This window comes from Rhamphochromis sp. 'chilingali' (genome assembly GCF_963969265.1).
Source record: "Rhamphochromis sp. 'chilingali' genome assembly, chromosome: 18".
NCBI classification, from domain to species: domain Eukaryota; kingdom Metazoa; phylum Chordata; class Actinopteri; order Cichliformes; family Cichlidae; genus Rhamphochromis; species Rhamphochromis sp. 'chilingali'.
In genome coordinates this window covers 28,704,177-28,717,335 of record NC_137945.1, presented here as the reverse complement: position 1 = coordinate 28,717,335, position 13,159 = coordinate 28,704,177, and the positions used below count along the sequence as shown (strand labels likewise).

At 41.0% G+C, this 13,159-nt stretch overlaps 1 protein-coding gene across 1 annotated transcript; it reads right to left on the bottom strand.

Annotated features, from left to right (window-relative positions):
- Positions 1–393: 393 nt before the first annotated feature.
- Positions 394–2,124, bottom strand: LOC308385892 (uncharacterized protein; the record flags this gene model as incomplete). Its single annotated transcript, XM_080865086.1, has 3 exons — positions 394–897; positions 1,106–1,422; positions 1,568–2,124. 3 exons carry the CDS (start codon positions 2,122–2,124, stop codon positions 692–694), a joined length of 1,080 nt encoding a protein of 359 aa, XP_080721212.1. The 3' UTR covers positions 394–691.
- Positions 2,125–13,159: the final 11,035 nt, after the last annotated feature.

The following is a 13,159-nucleotide window of genomic DNA, read 5'->3' as shown; positions in this document are numbered from 1 at the left end:
TTCAGCATAATTAATTTAGTGTACTTCTCAGCTCTTTATTTTTGTTTTTTGAGGACTTCACAAATTAAATTTGAATACTTGCAGATGCAATCTTTAGCGTGGTTAATTTGCAGAGGTGGAAAGAGTACTCAAAATTTGTACTCAAGTACAAGTACTGTTACACTGGTTAAATTGTACTCAATTACAAGTAAAAGTACTGGTGTTAAAAAAATACTTGAGTAAAAGTACAAAGTACTGTTCTCAAAAACTACTCAGAGTATTAATTACTTTTTAACAGACTGATGTTTTATTCTGTTGTCAATAGCAGGCATTCAACTCGATTCACCAGTATAAATATTTATGTTCAAAGCACATTTTTCAGATGAACAAGGTATAGAAAGGTAGCTTGTTTTGTAAATAAATGTAGATATAAAAGGAGGAATTTTGTTTGTTAAAACAATGACAAAAATGTTTCTGAACATGCGTAGAACCATTTAAACTTTTCCCCATACACTGAACAACAGGCAGGTAAGTGTCTTAAAGTCTTAGCATTTCTTTCACACTTTACTTTCTGAACCTTTTGTTCAGTTTCAGCAAGAGCTGGTTTTCTAAATTAACAGAGGCAATCCGACTTCGTTTGGCAGTGAAGAGTAGACCAGCACAGCTAAAAAGTCGTTCACACGCAGCAGAAGCAGGCAGAGCTGTGTTTAGTTTAAGAGAGGTTTTTGATGGCTGAGAAGGAGTGCAGCAGCTCCATGGTGTCTGTGGCACAAGCAAGATAACCATCAAGCTCAACTGCACTTTGCAGCCTTCTGGAGATTGGTCTGGAGAAGAATTCATCTTCATCAGATGACTCTCTTTGCTGATCCTCACTCTCATGCTCTGTCGTTTCAAGATGTTGTTTGATGTATGTCAAGGCTGTAATTGCAAGTAGATAACACAATTTTGTTATTTAAATTTCAGTGATTATTCCTGAACACAAATTTAAAATCGGCAAATTCTCAAAAAGGATTGTTTAGTATTCAGGACAGACCATCAATAACTTACAATGTATTAGGTGAAATACTCACTTAAGCATGTGTTCAAATGTAAAAATACACAAAAATGGGATCACATGAATCCTTACCAGCCTCTGTTACATCTGCTCTGTCAGTCCAGGAAGTCTTGAACTTGGGTAAGAGGACTGCAGCTGCAGCCAACTCTGGATCCTCCATCATCGCTCCAAAACGCTTTTGAAGGCCATTTTGCAGGGCTCTGATGAGTGGCACGCATGTCTTGCTTGATGTCTCCAGCCTGCTAAGTTTGGACAGTAGTTGTTGGATTACTGGCAGGAGCCATCCCATAAAGGAAGTGGACTCAGACTGAAGGATGTTTGAAGCTTTCACCAGTGGCTTCATGGTGGTACAGTACTCCCTTAGGAATGCAACTTCTGCAGGACTCAACCTGTAAGACACAACAACAAAACCCACCATGACTATAATAGGGATCTTCTGATTTAATATTAAGAGTCTGCTCACGTTTTTAACCATCCATTAAGGAAAATTCACAAAATTTGAAACCATATTGGTAGGTGTCCAATTTTACTCACATTTTCACCTTGAACTCCTCACAAATGCTCCTGATGGCATCTTCCCCCTTCTCATCAATGATGCGTATTATCCTTTCAATGGCAAGGTAGGTTGAATTCCATCTTGTTGCATTGGGACGAATGATCTGTAGCTCACACTTGTCCTCTACCACTTCATTAGCCAAATGAGATCGGCCAGTTTTGTTCCAAATGGCCTGGCATTTTGCAAAGGTTGCACGGGAGAGCCTCTTGTAGGTTTCATTCATGCTCTCTGCTAGGGCAGCATCAGTTGTTGCCACAAGGTTTAGCAGGTGACATGCACATCGCTGATGAGGCGGAAGTTGATACTCCAAACCAGAGTCTTCATCAAGAATTGCACTTGCCTCATGGTAGTCCCTATGGTCAGTCAGGTCAATAGTTTCTGGGTCTGCTTCATCTTCAGCTTCATCTGCATCATTTTGTGCCCCAAACATGTGGAAGGCCTTGACAAAGTTGGATCCACTATCAGTTGTGGTTCTTACAACTTTGCCTCTAATCTTGTATTGGCAATGGATATCATCAAGCGCACCAGCAAGCATGTCAAATGTGTGAGACCCTCTCAATCTTTTGCATGCTAGTGCTGCAGATCTTCTTTCCAGGGACGCTTCCTCTATCCAATGGCATGTGACTCCAAGGTAACTTTTCTGATGAGCTGACCAACAATCAGTAGTGGTAGCAACAAATTTGACTTTATCCAATTCTGCAACCAAAGTCATCTTCATGTGATCAGCAGCTTCACAGATTCTGGCACGGACAGTGGGTCTGGAGATGACTTTGGCTTGAGGTTGTAATGTGGTAACCAATTCTTTGAAAGATGGCTGTTCTACCACTGCAAATGGCTGTAGACCCTCACATATGAAATTGATGACAAGCTTGTCAACAGTTGCTTGTGGAACATGTTTGTTTGCAGCTCTCAACATCAGGTCTGGTAACTTGGCTTGTGTATTTGCTGAGAGCTTGTTTGGTGTGGCTGTGGTCTTTCGCTGTCGAGATGTTGATGCCACAGTGATATTGTACTGCTCAGTCTTCGATGGATGTTTCCTCTGTAGAGATAAATATTATCATACGTCAGGTTCATACATTACTTCATAACATCACTGTGATTAACACTAAAAGAAAACACATTTTTAAAACATTATTCAACTAGACTTGAGCTAATCTTTGATTGTTGAGCATAGTATAAAAGAGTGGTGAATTGGTCAAATTTTGCAGATATATTGCTGTATTTATTCACAAGTGTAAACCAATTTTGAACGATCATTGCAAAAAACATGAATTTCTGTATACATTCTAAGTTCTGTAATATGTATACTATCTGTAAAAAGAGTATCGACCAATGTATCAGTATCTAAATTTTTAACTCCTTTTTATCAGTATCACCCTAAAGTTTTCAGTATTAGTCAGGTCCTAAAAATACTAAGAGAGCAAAATATGTGTATCTAGCAAATCTAATTTAAGAAAAGGGATCACATACACAAAAATGCTGCCCATACAGCTAACAAATAAAACCAATCCACATTATGTTCTTTAAAAAAAAGATATCATATTGGGAAACATATAACCCTACTGATTAAGAGCCATGTCACTATGATAGACCTATATCAGGCCAATGATCCTGATCAACTGATCCATCAATCGGGCTCTGGTACATGTCAGCTGAGAGCTGGAAGATTAATTTGAGATGCAGCTCAGCACTGTGTTCAAGTTTGTTTGTTTTTTTGTTTGTTTGTTTTTTTAAATAGGCCAGCTGATTGTAGGCCTGTGAGTTTTAAATGACTACAAGTTTAATTTATTGTAATGACGGTGGTTATCCAAATAATAAGCTAAAACATTCCTACGAATTGTAGCTCAATTATGCATGCACACACGCACATTAGCTAGCTCCGTCTTATTTTAATATCAGGCTAACCAATGGCGGTGACAATATCTTAGCCAAACTAGTAACCTTAACACACATGAAAAATAAGAAAGCAATATCATACACGTATAGTTGTAAAACCTCTTACCTCAATGTGTTTTTTTAGATTAGATGCTGAAGTCTTGTAAGCTGAAATGACTGTAGAGGTCAAACAAAGTTTGCACTGCATCTGGACGCTGTCTCCTTTTCTTCCTCTGTACACGAAAAATTCCTCCTTTTCTACGTCGTTTTCATGGTTGACAGTGTTGTCCTCTGTCTCCATTTTGGCTTCTTTGTCTCCAAATCTTTCGTCTATAAAGTAGTTTATACTCCACCATTTAGCACCTCCAGACACCTGTGCCTGCTGCTGCAGCGGAGTTTATTCTTTGCTTACGTCTTAAATTGGCGCGGTTGCGATTGCACGGCCTTATTGGCTGCAAAAATGCAGACGAAAGGTTTGAATATTAATTCAAATTGTGGGCGTACTCAGTAGTGACTTTTGATTTTATAAGTAGCGAAGTAGATTACATGGTGTAAGTTGTACTCAAGTATGAGTAAAATTACACACTTGAAAAATTACTCGTAAAAGTACAAGTACCCAAAAAATGTACTTAATTACAGTAACGTGAGTATTTGTAATTCGTTACTTCCACCCCTGTTAATTTGTACTGTTTGGCCTGTGATGAACTGGGAATCTATCCAGGGTGAACGGATGGATGGATTTGTAATTTCAGATGCTAGCACATCAATGCTAATTAGCAAAAAAGAAAAAGTAAGCTGGGGCTCATTAGCTTAGCAAATATTTTGTCATAACCCAAAGTATTAAAAACTGGTGCTGAAACTTAAAAGTTATCACAAAGCCCAAGTCATATTGAGGAGAACATGAATGTGTTTGGCGAATTACGTCAGCTGTGCTCACCATCAGTGGTGGTGATTTGTTTTAAAACCTACCAGGCTTGTTTAAAGCAAAATTATATTTTGAAAGAAGAAGAATTTGTGCAAATATGAAGCTACATTCATCCAAAAGCAGGGTGAGCACTGGATGGGGTGGTTGGGCTTTCAGTTTTGACGGGAGCAGTGATCCAAATGATGTTCATTATACAAGAGCTGGTGTTACACGATATTTTAGCCTGTGTTATGTTTTATTTTGATATCACTGATTGTAGATAAACTTGCTGCTTGTTGTGCAAGTTCTCAAATCAGGCTGTCTTTTAGCTAGTGGTTATCAAACATTATCTGGAAAATGCAGCTAAAAAAAAGCTACAGACGGCAATTTATGTTTTTAATTTTATCATTAACATGAAAAAATAGACTGAATTTTAGTAAAAAAAAACAAAAACAAAACATTTTCACAATAACGTTAGAAGACTCATATTTATTTTCACTAAAATAAAAAATCATATTCATTCATCTGAGCTGAATTCTATTTTCCCTTAGTTATCCTTGCCCCATGTCAGGGATCCTGGGTCTGAGCGACCCAGGATCCCTGAGCAGTTATGAATTATATTGTTATTATTATTATTTGTATTTTGGTGTTGCTTCCCTTCTCTGTGCTTGTGTATATGTGTGTGTGTGTGGCTGAGCACCTGTTTATAGGCGGCGTCAGGCCTGGAGGGTGTGGTCCTGCAAGGGGACTGGCCACACCCGAAGCCACACACCTGCTGCTGATCAGGCCTCGTCGGGGGAGCTACTTAAGAGAGTCTTGGAGCTCCCACTGACGCGGGATCATTGCATGAGACCCCACGTTAGTCGTCCTGTTACCGAGTTAGTGTGTGTGTGTGTGTGTGTGTGTGTGTGTGTGTGTGTGTGTGTGTGTGTGTGTGTGTGTGTGTGTGTGTGTGTGTGTGTGTGTGTGTGTGTGTGTGTGTGTGTGTGTGTGTGTGTGTGTGTGTGTGTGTGTGCGCGCATGCCCGCAAGTTGTATGTGTCCTGACGGCTGCGTCTTTTGTTTCCCGCAGGAGGAGCGTGGAAGACACGGGAGCAGCGAGCACCGGGGGGTGCTGACACGGGAGCGGAGAGCACAGAAACACGGACTATTCACGGGGAGACACGACACGGGAGTCTGGGAGAACACGGGGATTTATTGCTACGTTGTTTTTCACTTTGTAAATAAACACTCCCTATACATAGAGCACCGCGCCTGGGTCCTCCTTCCCCACTCCTTCCACGGTGTGCCATGCCATACCGTGACACCCCATCTGATTTTTACTTTTCAGATTTTGATGTAAATCCCACTTGTCAGTACATGCTTAAAGCCTAAGTGAGAAAAAATGCCAAAGGGCCAGTGGTTTCACATTAAAAACATATTTCTGACTGAATGTATTAAATGTTGCCAATACATTTTTTACATTCTGTTGTACTTTCCGTGATCTGAACGTAGCTGGCACGTGCAACTCTGTCCAATTCAAACTCTCTCAGGGGGTTTGTTTTTGTCATTGGTGTGCCTGTTAAACACATCCTGGGCAATAGAGTCAACACAGTATTCACTACACTTTACATATACAATGTTGACAGCTGGCCTAGGAGTGGAGTTCCGATCAGAGACAGACACAGTGGTCCTCATTGTGATGATAAAAATCAGCTGGGAACGAGAGGAAAACATGGCTACAGGTGGAAACCGTAGCATAATTCAACTGCTGTGAATTAAAAAAGCACAGCGGAGGTTTTGTTCATAGAGGCCAGCTTATACAACTCACAGAGGAAGTAGCAAGAATGGCAGGGGACAAAAAAAAAGCCATGAGGATTCATGAGGCAGATTCTTGGGAATACACAGCAACAAGTCAAGGTACCCCCTGAGGGGGAGGAAGGAGGGGATGGAGGGATACTAAAAACATGGCAGGAACGAACTCAACTGCCTCTCTCATATCCCAAAGCCTGAACCATTGTGTTGTATTTTTGGATTTCTAAAATCTGATGAAAATATGAAATCAGGTCTTGAGAAAAGTGAGTGAAGCTTATTTTAGGGCCAAACAGGAATCCAACTAAAACATCCAGAGACAGGGGAGCCATCCCTTCCCATCCCAGAGTCTCCATGCTTCCTGTTTTCTTTCAACCAAAGGGGCACTAAAAGCTCAAGACTGTGTGCGATTTGGGCGTGTGTCTGCGATTTGAGGAGGACGTTTGGCCCGGTAATGGACTTTATTAACACGGAGGAGGAAACGAGTCAGGACTTTTGGGAAACATGTCTAAAACCCAAAGAGTGGGTTGCTATTTGGAGATAAAGCCTCTTTGTTTGTGAGACATCACAGATGCTGCTGATTCAGCAAGGTGAAGGCAAGGTTATTTAAAGCTTTGAGGTTAGGCTGTTGCACAAGAACTGACCCCACAACGGTTTGGATAAGTATAGTGTAGGTCAAGTCAGTTAGCATGGTGGTGGGCTTGTTACTGTAAAACACACACGCATGCACCCACGTAAGCATTTTATAACGTCAAGAGACATAGAAGGTCTACTGCTATTACAGTAAAAGCCATGGGAGGTGTGTCTATATGCACATACATGACTATTCAGACCCTTCACTCAATACCTTCTGGAAACACCTTTGGCAGAAATTACAGCCTCAAGTCTTTTTGAGTATGATGCTACGAGGTTGGCACAACTATTTTAGGGCAGATTCTCCCACTTTTCTTAGAACCCTTCAAGCTCCATTAAATTGGGTGGAGAGTGTTGGTGCAGAGCCATTTACAGATCTCTCTAGAGTTGTTCAATCAGGTTCAAGTCCAAGCCACTCCTGTGTTATCTTGGCTTTGAGTGCTCTGGAACTGTTTATCATCAAAGATGTCTCTGTGCATTGCTGCATTCATCTTTTCTTCAGCTTGGACTAGTCTCACAGTTCCTGCTGCTAAAAACATCCCTACTGTTTGTTTCACTGTTAGGATGATTTTGGCTACTTTAGTTTCCTCCATGAACGATGCTCGGCCTTCAGGCCAAAGCCTTCTATCTTTGTTTCAACAGACCAGAGCATTTTTTCATGGTCACAGAGCCTCTCTGGTCTGACAGCTATAGAAAGTGTCCTGGTGGTTCTTCCATTTACAGGTGATAGAGGCCACTGTGTTCACAGGGACTTTCAATGTTGTAGAAATGTTTCTGTACCCTTCCACAGATCAATCAATCTTGCCTCGGAAGTTTACAGACAATTCCTTGGACTTCTTGGTCTGTGCTCTGTCATGCACTGACAACTGCGGGATCTTATATAGACAGGTGTGTGCCTTTCCAAATTATGTCCAAATCAGCTGACTTCCCCACAGGTGGACTCATCTGACAGATGATCAGTAGAAACAGGATCCACCTGAGCCCATTTTTGAGTGTCATGCAAAGATTGTGAATACTTGAGTACTTGTTATATTTTTTGTTTTTTATTTTTAGTTCATTTGCATGGATTTCAAGCAAACCTTTTTTCACTTTGTCATTTTATTTTGTTAAACTTTTCTGCTTTGCTGTATGCGTGCAACAGGGCTCACACTGTGGACCTAAAATCTCACCGATTTTCCTTCCACGCCTTAGCAGATCAGCTGATCTCAATGCCAGCCGACGTTGCCCGATGGCTCAACTGATACACTACTACTACTATTATTAGCTATCTAATACAGGGCACACTATTCAAACTGCTTTAGTCTGCCAGTTATTGCAAGCTGTTTTGAAAACCCTCCACCTCCATACCAGCTCCTCCTCTCATGTTGCATCCATCCACAGAAGTGAATCCTATGCACACCATTAAACACCAAGTTGCTTTTTGCACAATGCTGAATCTTTTGCACATTTCTATTGCACTGTTGTGTCTGCACTGTCTCGTGTCTCTTTGTTTTGTTTTTGTTGCAATGTTTGCACATTGCACTTCATGTAGTCCTGTGCTGATTGTCTGTTATATGTAGCACCATGATCTTGGAGGAACGTTGTCTCTTTCACTGTGACAAACTGACAAACTAACATGGGTATGAAATTGAATTAAAAATACAGGAAAATCTATTTCTTAAATTAAAAAAGTAAACCAAAGCACAAAAGTAGAGGGCTGTAATGCATCAATTATTAATGCATTTGTTAATATGCACGAAAGCAAATTGAGGAACTGTTGTTGTGATTTGGTACTATATAAATAAAACTGAATAAAAAATAATGGGCATCCAGATTTCGTGGCGCACCACCGTCCACAGGTCAATAAAGAGTATTACTGGTGATTTAAGATAAGATAAGATAAGATAAGATAAGATAAGATAAGATAAGATAAGATAAGATAAGATAAGATAGGATAAGATAAAACTTTATTAATCCCTCGGGTGGGTTCCTCTGGGAAATTCGGTTTCCAAAAGCACAGCACCGACAGAAGTTACAGAGTTATTTTTTCCAGCCATAGTTCAATATTTGAGGCCATAACTGGAGTCAGCAGCTAATGTGATGTTTAAGAAGGTTTTAAAAACAATAAAGGGCTAGTTTGTGAGAACATTGGATCCCCAGCTCCTCGACTCTTGGGCCTGTTTGTCTCTTGACGACAGATAAAGCATAGCGATAATTCCCTTCAGTTGCTGTGCACTGACAGCTGATAGATTCATGCTTTCATAATTGGTCGACCTGTTTGCACATAAAACAGTTGAAACGATTTACACGGGATGAAACACCAAGAGTGCCGTTTGGTTTTGGGTGAGAAGTGCAGCATATGTGTCTGTGTCTGACAGTGTTTAAAACTGGTAACACATGCGTGACTGCGTGCTGATCCACCCTCGGCTCTCAGCCGCTCCACACTGTGCAGATAATGTCGAGCTCATCTGACAATGTCAACTGAAAAGAGTGGAGTTGTATTACACAGCACTGTAAGTTTAGAGTTAGACATTCAGTAAGGAACCAAAGGGGATGCTATATTTAGAAGGTCCAGAGAGCGTGTTTGGCTCAACATTACAAATGAGTCTTTAGAGAAGATTTTTCTCGAGTGCCAGAGGAGGGGGAAATTGAGCTCTTTTAAGTCAGCATACAGAGAGTTTTTTTTGCCAATTTATCAGCAAAAAACAGGAACTGAGGCATTAATCACAAAACAATGACTTCCTTTTTGGCTTATATGGGGAAAAATGGTGGCTGTTGTGTTCAGATATGTGAGAGAACAAAAATTTAGCAGTTTCTTATGACTCATGATATGTTTTGTGAATATCTAGTAAGTTGATGTGACAAAACTATTGGCCACTGACCACCTTCTGTTTTTGTGATTTATCAGTTAACAGTGATGTGATCTGTCCATCCCTACTGAAAAGATGTGATTTTAATGAATCAGCATAAATTTGTTGAAATTCATTGTAAAACATTACATTATATAGAGACAAAATAAAGCATTAATCAAATTGTCTGGAAAGTAGTTCAACAGTCTTATGAATATATATGTGCTAAACATTTAAACATTTTTAATTAGTTACGTTATTTTCAAGATCCTTGGATACGTTGAGAAAAGGGTTCTTATTTTTGTTCTGTACTGAAGATTTCTGCTGATAACTGCCACTGTGAAAAAACAAAACAAGAGAAAGTGAGCAAATAGGTTGTTTTGGTCATTTTTAATTAATGTTTTATTTTTCTTTGTTTCGATTTTTGCTCTTGTTGCAGATGTAATTACATTTTGTATTTCTTTCTAAGAAACATTTAGTAGGACAATGTAACAGAAAAATCAGGCTCATTAAAATGTAATTAATCTATTAAAACATGTAAATGTTTTTATTAGCATAAATATTATTATATTGTTTAAAGACTTCTTTAAAAGTCTGTCGACCCCCAGTGTGCAGAGATATTTTACAGGGCCCCTCTGTTCCCCTTAAACTCAGAGGTCCTGATGACCTTTGACCCACGTACTTGTCCCTCCACTGCCTCCCCAGCTCCACCACCTTCAGTCTGCTTTGAGACTTTGGGCGTCAGTGATCATCCTGCTGAGCGTGTCTGTGCAGTCCCTCCATAGGGAGTTCCCACTTTCAATATGGGCTCGTACAGCTGACACTCTATCTCCCTCTTTATCCACTTATCGCACACATACACCTCCCTGTGAAACGCTTGCTCCTGAGTGACAGAGTCAGCTGGGGTTGTTTCATAGGGGAAAAAGTACCTTCCCAGGCTAACAAGCAGGGGGTCTCCCCCCAGCTCTCTCCCTGCCCTTCCCAGTCTTTTAATAAGACTTTTCTCGAGCTGTCAAAGGTGTCAAAATGAAATGGGAGAGGGCCCCCTAACGTGAGGTCAGGGTGACAAACAAAAGAAAATGCCTGAACATTTGGATGTGAAATCTTCCTACAATTTTTAATGTTTAATAGAAGCAGACTAAAAGTATTTTATATTAAAGCTTTGCTGTCCATCTTTACACACACGCACACCATGCCCTCAGGCCTAAACCCACCAGGGGTTGTTGAATGGGCACTGTGTTATTAGTAGCAAGAGATCCATCATATATGGCGAGCAGTGACCCTTGCAAATACCTGCCTGTGATTAAATAGCAAAAAGAGTCTTCCAGGTCCGAGAAGCTGGAAAAAGAATAGGAGAACCACTGAGTGTACATTTGAAGCATGATGGGACTTGCTGAGATGGTGCTGTGATGTCGTTAATGGCAGTCATTTCTTTTGCTGGCATTAAAAGTGATATGTGCTAATCCCCCCCCGACTCAGAGCCAGTTTAATTAAGAATACTGTTGCGGGAGGAAATCACACTGAGGTGGAAAATAGGATTATAATACTAAAGAGGGCAAAAAATCTTCGCAGTGTAGGAAAAGTTAAGGATTAGAGCAAAAAAACAAAAGCAAAAACAAAACAGAGTGAGCGTTTTGGGGACATAACTTTCCCACACAAGTATGCACACACACCCAAAATGCTCTCACACATTTCTGTGCTCAGCCTGTCGCAGGAGTTATTATTAAACATTTTTCACAACCGCGCCGTTTCCACACAAAGGCCGGTTTGTCCAACTCCTGTTTGCTCAGTTTATTAAAATAGCCACTCCACTAAAAGTGATCAAACCCCTTCGTTCGACCTCTAAATCTAAGTAGTCGCTCTGAAAATATTTAATATGCACCATCGATGCAAAACCAACAAGCAGTCTCTCTCGGTCTCCTCCACTGCCTGCGCGTTAAAACAACACACACAGACGTCGTGGAATGTGACCGTATCTCCCCCGATAAATCCAAGCTTTTGATTTTCTTTCGGCGATGCTTCTAGTGGAAAAATGCCGTCTCTGCTTGGAATGTGTCTCAGCGCTCGCTCATATCGTTATTGCTTAAAAAGAAAAGAAGGAAAAATGAATGCAGACATTGTTTAGCCAAAGGAAAGGGAGAGAGGAAGAAAAGGGCCAATAATGTTAGTGTTGTGTTGGCCCAGGCCTTACTTTTGCCATGTGAGGCTTTATCTTCCTCCCTCATCAAGCAAAGTCTGCCTTGGGTTATTATTGCTGACCTGTGATCAACAGGTCAGCTGAGAAAAAGCTTTTAACCCCTCTGTAATTCCCAGATTGTGTACATTGCACTGTAACTGTGCACATGTAGCACTTTATCCTGCTTTTAAGTTCCTATCATTAGTGTTTTTCACACCGAAACTTTGCTTTAAACGCTCTCTGCTAGTGTAAACACTTCTACTGCAGGAGGCTTTACATTACAGAGTGATTAATCCTATGGTTTCCATATGAGAAAAATAAAAGCCCACCCCTCAGCCCCTGTGTGGAGAAACAAGCGAAAACTTCCTCGTTCGGTTTGACTCAAACACAAACCCGACATTCATAATATCCACAAAATAAATGACCCGCTCCCTCTGAACTCAGGGGGAGCCGTGTACAGTGTAACATAATCTGCATTCAAAGTGTCGGACGCACAGGCCTCTGCTCTGTCTCCCAGCGGTACCTCCCCGTCAACCCCTCCCATCACTCCAACTTGCCTCCGAATTCTGCTTAACTCCCAAAACTGACACACACTCGGTGCAGCACTGTCATCCCCTTGTCCTGCCTTCACCCCCAATCCTTAAACACACCCTTCCCCTCCCAACCCCGCCTGTCCTTTCATCCAAAGAAGGTTCCCATTGTGTAGGTAGTTTGTTCTAAAAAACAGGGGTGTAGCTGTGCCCGGTTGGCGGGTGCTGAGTTTCCGTCTCGGAAGAGAAGACATCGCTATCTTGTTGTGATTTCAGACGCTTTGGTTCAGTGCTCAAAGGACGCCCTGTTGGTTATCTCTGAAAAAATTAGAGTGAAGCAGAGAGATTGTTGGTGTTTTGTTTTTTTTAATAAGCAAAAAGATTGTTTCCATACTTTAATTCCAGGTACATACCTGTTCCTGTACAGCCTGTGTGTTCTTTCTCCTGAGGCGTCAACATCGTCTTGTGAGAGCTGCTGGAAGGGCTTACTGACGCACAAATTGTCCTTCGGCAACAGAGTGTGATGCGCCAGGTTGTGACATTTGTGAGACGAGTCTGTCACTCCCAACTCCTCATTTGTCGACATGCACCGCGACAGTTAAAAACGTCTGTATTTGAACACAAACCATCATATTTTCCTGAACCTAGCAAAATAGCTTTTGATGTCTAAACCAGGAAGTAAAAATAGGAACAAATAAGAAAAAAAAGAAAAGCAAACTAAAATGTTGTAAACCACATTCTCTTTGCTGTCATCTTCACCCACTCCAGCCTCCTGATGCAGGCTCTGAAGCTCTCTGAAACAGGTTCGTTGGCTTTAGGCAGCCAATAATGCTG